Source organism: Ailuropoda melanoleuca, chromosome 1 (assembly GCF_002007445.2).
Source record: "Ailuropoda melanoleuca isolate Jingjing chromosome 1, ASM200744v2, whole genome shotgun sequence".
NCBI lineage: Eukaryota > Metazoa > Chordata > Mammalia > Carnivora > Ursidae > Ailuropoda > Ailuropoda melanoleuca.
Genome location: NC_048218.1, coordinates 151,678,809 through 151,693,845, shown reverse-complemented (window position 1 = coordinate 151,693,845; position 15,037 = coordinate 151,678,809). Strand labels below are relative to the sequence as shown.

Here is a 15,037-nt window from a genome sequence, read left to right as displayed (position 1 = left end):
TTCATCTTCAATCGGAGCCTTTGATGCATACTTTCCTTTTTGGACAAATTGTCTTAAAATAAGCTTAAAAACCATTGACCTTGGTGACTTCTCCAGCTCTAAAATAGGTAAATGCTATTCAAATATAACTAGAATATCTTTTCTTTTAACTGTTTTTATTATTATAGAGGTAAGAAAATACAGAAATTCTAAGATAGGCTTAAAATAGGCCAACAAAAAGTAAGATCATATATTTAGAAATTAAGAAAGGAAGAAATTCACTATGTGCAAGGCATGTAGATAATGATACAAATAATCTCTTAACTATCTGTGAAAGATCTGCAAACTATGGCCCACAAGTCAAATCTGATTGCAGTCTGTTTTGGGGGATAAAGTTTTATTGTAACACAGCCATACCCAACAATTTACATATTATCTATGACTGTTTTCTCTCGACCGCTATGACAGTTTTCACTCGACCGTGACAGGAACGTAGTGTCAACAGACACCTTATTGTCTGAAAATGTTTATATCTGTCCCCTTACAGAAAGAGTTTGCCAAACCTAGAGGAAAAGCTGGGGAGCATCCATAGAGCAGAATGGTTCTAGCTCAGTTGGGACTAAGTCATTATATATATTTGCTAGCAGTAAGTGATGACTAAGACAATGTCCCTCTCCACTTAGATTGCATATCCTGATTGGTACATTTACCCCACCACAAAATACTGAATAGGATATTTCAATAAACAGTGCTTATAAATAATATAGATATACACAGAAAGTAGCTCTGTCAATTATTTAGTATTAGACATGCATTATGCTACATATTATGTATAGATAAATATATATGTATATATATTTGTAATTTTATTTGATATTTATGCCATCAACATGATAAGCACTATTATTTCCATTTTCTGGATAGTTTAAGTAGTAGGCTTAATGTCACGTTTAAACTCAGGGATCAATGCAACAGGGTAGTCACAGGAGCATATGGTAGGGAGGGGGGACTGTTAACTTGCCTTCAAGCTCAGAGAAATCTGCTAGAGGTGTTGTATTAGCTAAATTACAAAACTCTGCATAGGAGGGGTGCCTGGGTGGCCCAGTCGGTTAAGTGTGTAACTCTTGATTTTGGCTCAGGTCATGATCTCAGGGTTGTGAGATCTAGCCCCATGTGGGGCTCTGTGCTGAGCATGGATTCTGCTTGAGATTCTCTCTCTCCCTCTCCCTCTGTCTCTCCCCCTTCTCCTGCACACTCTTTCTCTCTCTAAACAAGCCCCAAAAAGACCCCCCAAATTTTTTTTTTAAATTTAGCATAGGAGGGTCTCTCAGGCAAGTTAAGCATCTGCCTTCAGCTCAGGTCATGATCCCAGAGTCCCAGGATGGAGCCCGGCAACACTTTCCCTCTTCAGCAGGAAGTCTGCTTTTCCCTCTCCCTCTGCCCATCCCCCCTACTCATGCGCGCACTCTCTCTTTCAAATAAATAAATAAAATAAAAATCTTTGAAAAAATTAAAATAAAGTGAAACGTAGATTTATCACGTGACCAGCAACTCCATTCCTAGATCTCTACCTAAAATAATGAACATACATGTACACACACAGACTTAACACTCAGATGTTCATGGCAGCATTATTTACAATGACCCAGAAGTGGAAACAACCCCACTGTCAACTTATGGCTAAACAAAATGCACCATATCCAGACAATGGAATATTATTTGCCAATAAAAAGTAATAAAGTACTGATAAAGCTACAACATGGATAATCTCAAAAAGTGGAAAAGCCAGTTATAAAAGAACAACATATATTCCATTTTTATAGAATGTCCAGAAAGGCAAATACATGGAAACAGAAAGGAAATTAGTTGTTGCTTAAATCTTCAGGCTGGGATGGAGTGCAACTATACGTTGGCATGAGGTTTATCTTTAGAGTGATGGAAATGTTCTAAAATCAGACTATGGTGATGTTGCACAGTTCTGTAGATATGCTTACATTCATTGAATTATACACTAAAAGCAGGTGAATTTTAATTTATGTTTACAATAAAGCTATTGTAAAAAATCGCTTTGCATCTTATAAAATTCTGGCTTATTTCAAAATTGGATTAGGGTGAGTGGGAGAATTGGACAAAAACTAAATTTACTGACATTTATTGGATTTTTTTCATAAATCTAACTATCCATTTCCTAAATAATGGAATTTCTGCTCCAGTATTATCAAACATTCTTTCTATAGTTGCAGAATTTAATTATATATTACAAGTTATAATTATGAGGCTCAAATGCTTCATGATTTAGAAAGGGATGATAACATAAATCATATAAACAAAAATAGAAATGCTACATAGTTTTCCCACCTGCTACAACGTTTTATTTAAGTCTTCTAGAAGAATCTAAATAACATTCAAATATAATCATGATACTTACTAGCCAGACATTTCAGTTATAAAGGCATTTTATAATATATACTTTGGATGCAAACAGTATTACTTATGTATATAGATGGCTGTTGAAAGGGATAATATACACCTTTTCAACTGCATTCAAAGGAACGTTAGTATTCCAATCTCATTTTTAAATCACACTGTGGAAAATATTAAGTTGAAACAAGTTAATTTCTTTATTAAAATAACCATTCATAAAAGTTGCTTTTATTGTATAAAAATGACAGAAACAAATCTCTGAAAAGTAATTTCTCGGTATTATGTGAAGTATTGTGACCAACAAGATAGGAAACTGCTTAGCTGGTAAATCTTATGTTCCTATGTTGCAATTTATGGGGTTTTGCATGGCTGGTTGCGGTGTAAGCAATTTGTCAACCTCTGTGAATGTGTATGAGTTTATGTCCCAAAGTAAACTCAATCATACGTTAAGCTATTTTTACTCTACTGAACATTTCAAAAAATCTCCTTCAAGCCAATAATGTTCAAATCTGTTTAAATAAAGGGTTTGCTTTCTGGATGATGGGTGGAAGATTCACTCATTTTATTTACTTTTCCCTATTGTGGCAAAATATATGTAACAGAAAGTTATCATCTTAACCATTTTAAGTGTGCAGTTCAGTAGCAATAAGTACATTCACAATGTTGTGCCATTCCACCATTCATCTCCAGAAGTTTTTTATCTTTCCAAACTGAAACTCTGTAATTATTAAATAATAATTCCCCATTGCTCCCATCCCCAGTCCTCAGGAACCACCATTCTACCTTCTGTCTCTATGGACTTCCCCATTGTAAGTACTTCGCCTACTGGAATCATACATTATTTGTCCTTTGAACTGGCTTATTTCACTTAGCATAATGTCTTCAGGGTTCATCCATGTTTGTATTGTATCAGAATTTCTTTCCTTTTTTAAAACAGTAATATTCCATTCTATGCATATACCACATTATGCTTACCATTCATCCATCAACGGACACTTGATTTTCATCCATGTTTTAGCTATTGTGAGTAATGCTGCTTAGAACATGAGTGTGGAAAGATTCATTCTTCTAACCAGCATTCATGCCAAGGCACAAAGCTCCCCTCTCCCAGGTTTTCCACATTATTTCCTAGAGGCATGCCCACAATAAACATTATAAAATTCACAGTTATGGATGTTCTCAATAAATTTTCTTTAATGTATCAAATCTCTAGTTCATTCCTCATTAAGAAAAAGCAACTTGATATTCTTGGGACCAAGATATCTATTCCATTTAGTTTCTCTATCTGGGAGCAATAGCCTCCTGAGTATAAACTCGGAACCAGAGCCAAGACGTTAATTTCTGAAGCTTGAGTATTGACTTGGTAATGCCATTAACTCCTCCTGATGCTATTTCCTATTAACTCCCCCCACTGCCAAAAAAAGTAGATATATCTGGGAGACAGCCAGACTCTCTCATTTAGTAAAACATGCACTGGCCAAGGAATTCATATGTTATATAAATGTGTGTTTTCAATAAGTTTACTCCAAATTATACTGTACACTGTTATAGGGTAACACTGAGAAACTATGCACCTTTATGTAATAACAAGACAAAGGAAAAAGAATAATTATGTGGTATTGCACCTTTATTAACAGTAAACTCTTACATGCATTCACTTTATTTACCCTGCACCAGAAGCTAAGTGCTCTCTCTTCAGACTCCTTCTCAGTATCCGCCCCCACACATATATACACTTTTGTTTCTTAAACTCTGTGGAGTAGGTTTTTTTGGTCATCATTCCCATTGTGCAGAAAAATGAGGTTAAGAGAGGTTAAGTGTGCTGTTCAAGATTACACAGCCAGTAAATAGGTAGTAGATCGAGGATTAGAGCCTGGGTGTCCTGACTCCAAGGTTTGTGCACTTCATTGCTGTCTTTCTGCCCTCTGAATTTGGGAGGGTTTTACCCAGACAAGTTCATCATCATTTTGCAAATGAACCTGACAAGTACTGAGTTATTTTCTTTTTGGAAATAAACAAAAACATATATATATATATATATATATATATATAATGTCAAAAAATCAGAAAATTATAAAAGTTTGTGTAGAAGAGGTAGTGTTTGATTTAGAAGGCATGTCACATTTGGACATAAAATTGTGTATGTGTTTGTAAAAAACTTATTAACTCTTGGCTTCATTTCGTCTTCCCTCAGACATTCTATACTATTTCTCTTTCAGTGATACCTACTGCATTTTCCCAGTGCCATCGATATTTACTCTAAGGGTACCATGCATCCACTGTTTTTTTCTCCTTTTCAAAAATAAGGGAAAAGTGAAAATTGTTTGAATCTTATACCAATTTTTGATGAACTTCAATAGATATATGTTAAAACATCATTTCTATTACTTTGTTTTTTCCCACAATCCTGTAACTAATTTTTATTTGGTGTATTCTTGCAGACCCACACCAATTTAAATAAATTTTTCATAGAGATTTGGAAAACAATTTAGGGTTTTTTTTTTTCCATCTTAACTCATTATATCAAGGAAAATTGGTTGTTACAAGTCTATTGTAAACTCATAAAAGGGTATTCATCAGTCAAAAACTGAAGGGAAAAATGGGACCCACTGTATTTTAAATTGTATAATCAGGGTTTGTTGAAAATTAGGTAAGTAATGTTGTCCTCCAAGAAAGTATAAAAGTTGATTGCATTTCTACAGATATTGTTGGACAAAAAAAATTTACAAAAAGCCTGTTACAACTTAATCTTGTTTATAACTATTATTTTATTCCTTGTGATTTCAGGAATAGACTGAGACAATTGATATTTATTTTTCTGCCCCAGTTTTTTGTTAAAAATTTATTTATTTATTTGAAAGAGAGAGAGAGCTAGCAGGGGGAGTGGGAGCGGGGAGGGGCAGAGGAAGAGGGAAACGGAGAAAGAGAATCTCAAGCAGACTCCTCACTGAGTGTGGAGCCCCACAAAGGGCTGGATCCCAGAACTCTGAGATGCTGATCTGAGCCAAAATCAAGAGTCAGGCCCTTAACCAACTGAACCACCCAGGTGCCCCTCTGTCCCAGTTCTTTTAGGACTTTATAAGCTGAAACAAAAGATGTACACTAAAAAATATCTGGGTTTTCATCCTGCTCACCTTAAAGTGTTCTTCCATAATCAGGCCTGAAGATGAAAATCATCTGCCCAACGCCACCAAAAAGTTATATTTCACTCTTGTTCTCTATATATAATTGGGTGCCTTCTTTGCATGTAAAAGGGGGTTACACACAAGTTTTGTGTACTGCAAAGATTTTTTTCCCAAAATGGGTTAATACTTAACACTTTTGGAAACAGGTTTAAAAATTTTTAATTGCACTTTCTCTTTCAAATAAAAAATTATCTATTTTTTAAAGGATTTTATTTATTTATTTGAGAGAGAGTGAATGAGTGAGAGAGAGCACGAGTGGGTGGGAAGGGCAGAGGGGAAGGAAGAAACAAACTCCCCACTGAGCAGGGAGCCTGATGTGGGACTTGATCCCAGGTCCCTGTGTTCATGACCTGAGCTGAAGGCAGACGCTTAACCAACTGAACCACCCAGGCACCCAATTACAAACCATTTTTAGAAGAACTTCTTTATGCATTTGGGCATCTCCTGGGTTTATCACCATGCCTCATCCAAGCCTCAGTCCTCCAAATCTATAGGCGGCACTGCAGCCTGACTCCTAGAACCCACCGGGACCTTGGGACTACCTTGTAGAGGTACCAGCTCTGAGGGCAAAGTTCCAGGTGAAGGATAAAGGGACTTAAGAACTGAGACTGCCAAAGAAAAACTAGGAAAGTGAGGTTTCATTTAATGACATAAAATGATGCAAAACAGTTGTGGGTTTTGTTTATTTGTTTGTTTGTTTGTTTGTTTTCAGGTGGGCACCTGCTTCTTCTGCAGAGGAAACCACACATAGGAAGATAACTTCAGATTGAAGACCATCCCTGGGGCAACTTTAGGAGTCATTTGACCATGTGCTGAGGGATCCTGAGTTACTGGGTCACCACTGGACAACTGAAGGAACACTGGGGTCACCAGCAAATACAAGATGGCTAACCCCACGTGTTTGGAAGTCTCTTCCACTTCTCAAAACTGTCAGAGGCAGAGGAAGAGAGCTACCACTGTTGCAGCATTAATCTCCACTCCCTCCTCCCATCCTTCATCACCTTGGCCTGAGGTTACAGGGGCAACTTCTGAGAAGCATGTGTGCCTTTGGAGGCAAACCAGCATCCCCAATTATGAGGTTAAGAATGAATCCGTCTACAGGTGTAATCAAGGGCACTGCCTCTTCCAACAGAACCTCGCAAGCCTGCTTTTACTGGAGGTCCATCTGAAAAATTTCTAGGATTATCAAGTTTTCTTAAAGCATTTGTTAAAACTGTGAGACGCGAGGTGCCATGCTATACCCCGTGAGCTTGTCCTGTGGACCTGTGACTGCTATTGAGATCCGAGGTAGTGGAGCCACAGCCCGGAAGCGCGGGACGCGGTCTTCAGGGAGGGAAAGTGGGCGTGGCTTTCCACCTGGTGGGCGGGGCTCCGGAGGGAGACGTCGCCCCACACTTGGCGGCGCGGAAGACCTGCGCAGCTATTCCTGAAAGGACCACTGCGTCCCAGAGCGAGGACACGCAGCGACCCTGAAGACTGTGCAGGAACGGACTTAGAAAGTCCTGTGATAGGCGGGCCGAGGTGTCCCCATCCTGCCTGCACCCACAGTCCAGGCTCTGCGACACCTTGGACCTCACGCGCGGGAGCAGCGATGCTCGGCGGAGTCTGGGCGCTGGCGCTGCTGCTCCTGGCCCCGGGGCAAGGTCGGCAAGGTAGGGCACAGGCGGCAGGGAGTGCTGGGACGACACTCCGGCCTTTGGGAGAAGGGGGCTGACTTCCTGTATAACGGAACGTCCTTGCGCATTTTTATGGCCGAATCTGATATTTGTGTCTCACCGCCCTTCCTTACCAGTCTTTGGTCAACTTGCAACCTTTCAGCTCTCCATTTTTTTTTCTTTGCGCTCAGGAGGTTGTCGCCTTCTCTTCTCCCGCTCTAAGACCCTCAGTTCTGTTACTGTTCCTCTGATTGTTTCCTCCTGATATCCCGGTCTTTAAGGTCCCTTTAATTTACTGTAGGAAACTTATACGATATGCCAGGCATCCTAGCAGCAAGTGAATCCGAATTATCCGAAAAGCGTTCAGTTCTAAACTGCGCGATTTCTACCCCACTCCCACCCCACCGCTGGAAATAAGTAACGGATGAGCACTTTAACCCTAAAATAAATCAATAAGTTTTGTGTATGATTTTGTAGTATATCTATTAGAACCCCTCTTGCTGCTGTAAGAGAACTGCACGAAAAAAATAGCGCCACTCCCGCCTCTTTAATCCTTGACAACGAAAACAGTTTAGAATTCAGTGACGTTAAAACAAAACATTAATTAGCTCTTTTAGGTTGCTTTTTGTGTATATATAGATAGGAATATTAAGTGAAAGGTAACTTATTCTTATAAATTTACTTATATTTTTCAGAAATAAATCCGATCTGTGTACAACTTCGAAAAAAGAATTTTGTGCAACATTTATAATTGTTTAGGGTATGGTTTTGTTTTCTTGTTAATCTCAGTCTATTTTACTAACGTATATTTGCTCTGTAAAAAAGGGAGGGAGAGGAGCAAGCACTATCTCATGTAAGACTTTTAAAATAATATTAAAACCCAATTTATTCTTTTCTCAAATACCTTTTTTTTTGTGAAGATTTTGTTTGTCAGAGAGAGAGAGAGCATAAGCAGGTAGAGCTGAAGGCAGACGGAGAAGCAGGCTCCCTGTTGAGCAAAGAGCCCAATGCAGAACTCTCTCCCAGGACCCTGGGATCATGACCTGAGCCAAAGGCAGACACTTAACCAACTGAGCCACCCAGGCGTCCCTCCTGAAATGATGCCTTAACAAGGTATCATTCATTAGTCTATATCTTCTTTGCTGTGCTTACAGATTTACTAGGTCTTCCTGAAGAACTGTCAAACATACATGTAATAACATTAAATATACATGTGTTACAGTTAGATAAAATATTTCCAGAAAAATGACCAGTATTTATAAAGAGAATCTGCTTCCGTATTGACCATAGATCACAGAACCCCTTCTTGCCTCTATATTATAGCTTTATAATCTCTCTAATGAAGGCAAATATTAGCCCTTACCAAGTTCTAAGCTCATATCATGGTAAAGTTGGTAACTTTTTAAATCTTTAATAGAGATAGGAGAGAGGAAGAAAATGATTTTTTTTCAAACAGCTGCATTGAAATGTAGATCATATGCCATACAAGTCACTCATTTACAGTGTCCAGTGGTTATTGCAGTGTCCAGTGGTCTGGTTTTTAGCATATTCACAGATAGGTGTGGCCACTATAGTCAGTTTTAGAACATCTTTATCACCTTGAAAAGAAATTCAGTACTCTGCCTTTCGATCCCCTATTCCCTCCATTACCTTCTCATCTTTCCAACTGTAAGCCATCCATCTCTGACCTACTTTCTGTTCTATAGACTTGCCTATTCTGTATATTTTATATAAATGGAATCATGTAACAGGTTGTCTTTTGTGACTAACTTCTTTTACCTAGCGTTATGTTTTCAAGGTTCATTCATATTGTACCATACTTAGTCCTTCATCTCTTTTTATGGTGGAATAGTTTTCCATTCTAAGTATTTACCACATTTTGTATGTATATTCATCAGTTGATGAACATTTGGGGTTTTTCCACTTTTGGGCCATTATAAATAACACTACTTTGAACATCCTGGTACAAGTTTTTGTGTGGACACATGATTTCATTTCTCTTAGGCATATATATAACTAGAAGTGGAATTATTGAATCATGGAATAATTCTGTTTAACCTTTTGAGGAACAGCCAGATTGTTTCCCATAGTGGTTGTGCTGTTCTGTAGTCCCGTAGAAGTGTGTGAGTGTTCTAATTCATCCACATTCTTGTCAACATTGAGATTTTTATTTTAGCCATGCTATTATGAATGAAGTGACATTTCTTTGTGGTTTGATTTGCACTTTCCTGGTGGCTGATGATGGCAAGCTTTTTTCATGTGTTTATTGGATATTAGTATATCTTCTTTGAAGAAATATTACTCAGATACTTTAACAGTTTTTTTTTAATTGGGGCGAGTTATATGAGTTATTTTTGTTTTTGAGTTGTATGAGTTATGTGTGTATTATAGATACAATTCTCTTACCAGATATGTGATTTGCAGTTTTTTTCCCATTCTATGAGTTGTCTTTTCACTTTCTTGATAATGTCTTTTGAAGCAAAGAAGTTTTAATTTTAATGAAATCCAGTTTATCTGTCTTTTCTTTCATTGCTTGTACTTTGTTGTCATATCTTGGAATTTGTTGCCAAATCTAAAGTCATGAAGATTGACCCCAATTTTTTTAAGGGTTTATAGTTTTTGCTCTTGTATTTTGGTCTTTGGTACATTTTGAGTTAATTTTTATATATGGTATAGCATAAGGGTCCAGGTTTATTCTTTTGCATGTGAATATCCAATTTCCCCAGCACCATCTGTTGAAAAGATTGTCCTTTCCCCATTAAATGACCTTGGCACCCATATGTCGAAATTCAGTTGAAAACCATAAATAGAAACGTGGGTTTATTTCTGGACTCTCAATTTTATTCATTGGTCTATGTTTATCCTTATACCAGCACTATGCTGTTTTGATTGCTAGTGCTTTGTAGTGAATTATGAAATGGGAAAATATGATTCCTCCTATTTAGTTTTTCTTTTTCAAGATTGGTTTAGCTATTCTGTGTCCCTTGAAATTCCATATGAATTTTGAATTGGTTTCCCTATTTCTACAAAAGAGTTACTTGGTATTCTGATAGGGATTTGATGAATCTTCGTGTTAATTTGGAGAGAATTGCAATCTGAACAACATTAAATCTTCTGATCCATGAACATGAACATGGATGTATTTCCATTTACATAGATCTCCAGTTTCTTTCAACAATATTGTGCAATGTTTAGAGTATAAGTTTGGGCTTCTTTTGTTAAATTTATCCCTAAGTATTTTGTTCTTTTGAAGCTATATAAGTGGAATCGATTTTTAAAATTTCATTTTCAGTCTATTCATTGCACATGTATAAGAGTATAATTAAATTTTGTATCTTGATTTTGTATCCTGAAACCTTGTTAAACTTGTTCATTGTAGCTTTTGTGTGTTTGGATTTTTTAGGAATTTTTACCTAAAAGATCATGTCCTCTGTGGCTAGAGATAGTTTTACTTCTTCTTTTCCAACCTGGATACCTTTTATTTATTTATCTTGCCTAGTTGTCCTACTTAGACCCTGAAGTACCATGTTGAATGAAAGCAGGGAGAGTGGGCATTCCTAATCATATGAGAAAGCACCCAGTCTTTCTTCATCAAGTATGATGAAAACTGGAGAGTTTTTGAGTTTTGGTTTTTGTTTTTGGGAGGTTTTTTTGGGGTTGTTTGTTTTGTAGATTCTCTTTATCAGGTTGAGTAAATTCCATTCTATTCCTAGTTCGTTCGGTATATATATCAAAAAAGCGTGTTAGATTTTTTTCAAATGATTTTTCTGGGTCTGCTGAAAAGCACTTGTGAGTTTTTATTTTTTTATTTTATCAATATGGTATATTACGTCGATTCAGTTTTGGAAGTTAAATCAACCTTACAATTGGTTTAAATTCCACTTGGTCATGGTTTATAATTCTTTGTCTAATTTCTGGATTCACATTGCTAATATTTTGCTGAGGATCCATATTCATAGATTCAAAAGATCCATATTCAAAAGATTTATTGGCCTGTAGTCTTCTTTTCTTGTGGTGTCTTTTTTCTAGTTTTGATATCAGAGTAATACTGGGTTCATAGAATTCTGGAAGTATTCTGTCCTTTTATATGAAGAATTGGTATTATTCTTTAAGTGTTTGGTAAAATGGAGCATTGATGCCATCTGAATCTGGCCTTTTCTTTATGGGTGTGTTATGGGTTGTTTTTTTTTTTAGCTCAATATTTTTACATGATATAAACCTATTTGGATTGCTTATTACTACTTGAGTCAGTTTTGTTGTTTGTGTCTTTTTAGGAATTTGTCAGTCTCATCTAACTTATCTAATTTATTGTAATAATATTCCTATTTATTTTTTACTTATTTATTTTTTAAGTTTTTATTTATTCATTTGACAGAGAGAGAGAGAGCACAGCAAGGGGAGCTGCAGGCAGATTGAGATGGAGAAGCAGACTCCCCGCTGAGCAGGGAGCCCAAGCTGGGCTTGATCCCAGGACCTTGAGACCTGAGCTGAAGGCAGATGATTAACCAACTGAGCCACGGAGGCACCCCAGTAATATTCCTTTTTTTAAAAAAATATTTATTTATTTATTTTAGAGAGAGATAGAGAGAGTTCACAGGTTGGAGGGCAGGGGAGAGAGTCTTAAGCAGATTCCATGCTGAGCATGAATCCCCACGCAGGGCTCAAACTCACGACCCTGAGATCACGATCTGAGCTGAAACCGAGAATCCAACATTTAATCTACTGCGCCACCCAGGCACCCCTGTAATAATATTCCTTAATAAAATCTGTAGTGGTGTCTCCTATTTCATTTCGAATTCTGGCAATTGAGTCTTCTCTCTTTTTTTTTCCCTCAGTCTTGTTAGAGATAATGCCAATTCTGTTGATTTTTTTTTCAGAGAACCAGCTTTTGGTTTCATTGATTTTCTCCATTGTTTTTCTATTTTCAATTTCACTGATTTACTCTCTAATCTTTAAATTTTTTTTCCTTCTGCTTCTTTAAGATGTGGTATGCTCTTTTTCCAGTGTTAAGGAGCAAGGTTAGCTTATTACATTGAGCTCTTACTCTTGTCTTATGTAGGCATATATATCTACAAATTTCCATCTAAGTACTAATTTGGCAGCATCTCATTAATTTTGTTATATTGTATCTTTGTTTTAATCTTTTTGGTTTATTTTCTCATTTCCTTCCTAATTTCTTTTTTGATCCATCAATTATCTAGGTTAATTTCCACATATTTGTAAGCTCTTTAAATTTATTTCTGCTGTTGATTTATAATTTCATTCCATTGTGGTAAAAGATCACGTTTTGCATGATTTCTGTCTTCTTTAAATTTATTGAGGTTTATTGTGTGGTCTAGTGTTGTTTATCCTGAAGAATGTTCCATGTGCACTTGAGAAGAACTTCTGTTTGCTGATGTTGGGAGGAGTGTTCTATAGATGTCTGTTAGGCTTTATAGTATTGTTCTAGTTCTATTTCTTTGTTGACCTTCTGCCCATTTTTCTATTCATATTGAAAGTGGAGTATTGTGGGGTGCCTGGGTGGCTTAGTAGGTTAAGCATCCAACTCTTGATTTCTGCTCAGGTCATGATCTCAAGGTTGTGAGGTCAAGCCCTGTGTCAGGCTCCATGCTTAGTGTGGAGTCTGCTTGTCCCTCTCCCCCTGCTCTCCCCCCCCCCGCCCGACCCCCGCTCACTCTCTTTCAAATAAATAAATAAAATCTTTTTTTAAAAATGCAGTATTGAAGTCCCCAACTATTACCATTGAAGTAGGTATTTTTTTTCCTTCTCTGTGTGTGTGTGTGTATGTGTGTATTCATAACTGGGTATCTCCTCATGGACCGAATCCTCATGCAAAATGCCCCTCCTTATCTCTACTAACATTTTTAAAGATTTTTTGTCTGATATTGACATTAGCCAATCCTGTTTTTTTGTGGTTGCTGTTTGTATGATATTTTCCATACTTTTACTTTCAATCTATTTGTATTCTTTACAAGAAGCTTTCAGTTTTTGCCTCATATATGGAGAGCAAAGAGATTTAGCAAACTAGTCACTCTCTATCTGACCTTGCTTTTTTAGCCTTTTGTGTTGTTGCAGAACTCATGGTCTTTTTTGAATATCAGAAGCTTTAGGGAAGCTATACAAATTTTAAAAATTGACAAATATTTGAAATTCCTGTAGGGCAATATACCAAAGGTTTTATAATAATAAACTCAGATATTATGAAGTACCTGTCCCAGGCATTAAGCATATTCATCTCCTAAAAATACAGTGATTTATCTACTTTCCTAACATATTTGTTTGTCCACCAGTTATAAATCTTTTTTTTTCCAAAGATTTTATTTATTTGACAGAGATAGAGACAGCCAGCGAGAGAGGGAACACAAGCAGGGGAGTGGGAGAGGAAGAAGCAGGCTCATAGCAGAGGAGCCTGATGTGGGGCTCGATCCCATAACGCCGGGATCACGCCCTGAGCCGAAGGCAGACGCTTAACCGCTGTGCCACCCAGGCGCCCCCACCAGTTATAAATCTTAAAGAATCTTGGCCATTGTGTTAAACTAGAAAACAATCTAGTACAGATTATTTTATATCTACAAACAAAACTAGAAAACCATTTCATATTGTATCATTATGTATCTATTACTTATAACTTGACACATTCTCCCAAAGTATTTGAAATTGAGGTATTACAGATTCTATTATATACTGTCTCACTTATTTGAATCCTATGGGGATAGACAGAATAAATAGAAATGTCAATTTTAATATTTTATATGTACTTTTGTCATGAGGGAAAAGTTATATTGGTAGTTTTCTAGAAAGTTTAGCACATCATTCATGTCATAAAATTGACTAGTGAGCAAGTTCTAATTGTAGAGCTCTTCTTTTAGTATTTGAGGAGCTAAGTCCCCAGATTTCCAAATGGGAGCCCAAACTTATCCTTATAATTTTCACTTAGCTAACTGTGTGTTGCATTCTAGAGTTAAGGTTGTAATGAGGTTTTTGAGTATAGCTTGTTCATTGCTAATAAGATTTTAAAATTTTCTACAGAGAACTTTAACATTTTTAAAAAGACAAGTCAATTTTTTGGAAAAAAAATGAACAATACAAAATATGGGTTATTATTTAATGATGTGAATTAAGAATTTTCCTCTAAAATAAATACTAAATAAAAATAAATTTTTAAATTTTTCTATGTAAATATTATGTAGTTCTTTAATAGATTTCTTAAACAGGCCAATTAAGTATGAAGAGATTGAGTCAGTGATAAACAACCTTTCAAATAACAAAACTCCAGGCCCAGACGGTTTTCCTGGGGAATTCTACCAAACATTCAAAGAAGAAATAATACCTATTCTCCTAAAGCTATTTCAAAAAATAGAAACAGAAGGAAAGCTACCAAACTCATTCTATGAGGCTAATATTACCTTGATCCCCAAACCAGGCAAAGACCCCCTCAAAAAGGAGAATTACAGACCGATTTCTCTAATGAATATGGATGCCAAAATCCTCAACAAGATCCTTGCTAATAGAATCCAACAGTACATTAAAAGGATTATCCATCATGACCAAGTGGGATTCATACCTGGGATGCAAGCATGGTTCAACACTCGCAAATCAATCAATGTGATACATCATATCAACAAGAAAAGACTCAANAATACTAAATAAAAATAAATTTTTAAATTTTTCTATGTAAATATTATGTAGTTCTTTAATAGATTTCTTAAACAGGCCAATTAAGTATGAAGAGATTGAGTCAGTGATAAACAACCTTTCAAATAACAAAACTCCAGGCCCAGACGGTTTTCCTGG

General features: G+C 36.5%; 1 protein-coding gene across 12 annotated transcripts in view; it reads left to right on the top strand.

Annotated features, from left to right (window-relative positions):
* Positions 1 to 15,037, top strand: part of VWDE (von Willebrand factor D and EGF domains) — a 105,070-nt gene that overhangs the window by 17,971 nt on the left and 72,062 nt on the right. For all 12 annotated transcript variants that reach the window (XR_004627872.1, XR_004627883.1, XM_034668453.1 and 9 more), the window contains one exon: positions 6,301 to 7,240. Coding sequence is in view for 10 of the 12 variants with exons in the window: in XM_034668453.1 (XP_034524344.1) it covers positions 7,180 to 7,240 (61 nt within the window). In the remaining 2 variants the exon portion in view is untranslated. The remainder of the gene's footprint in view (positions 1 to 6,300; positions 7,241 to 15,037) is intronic.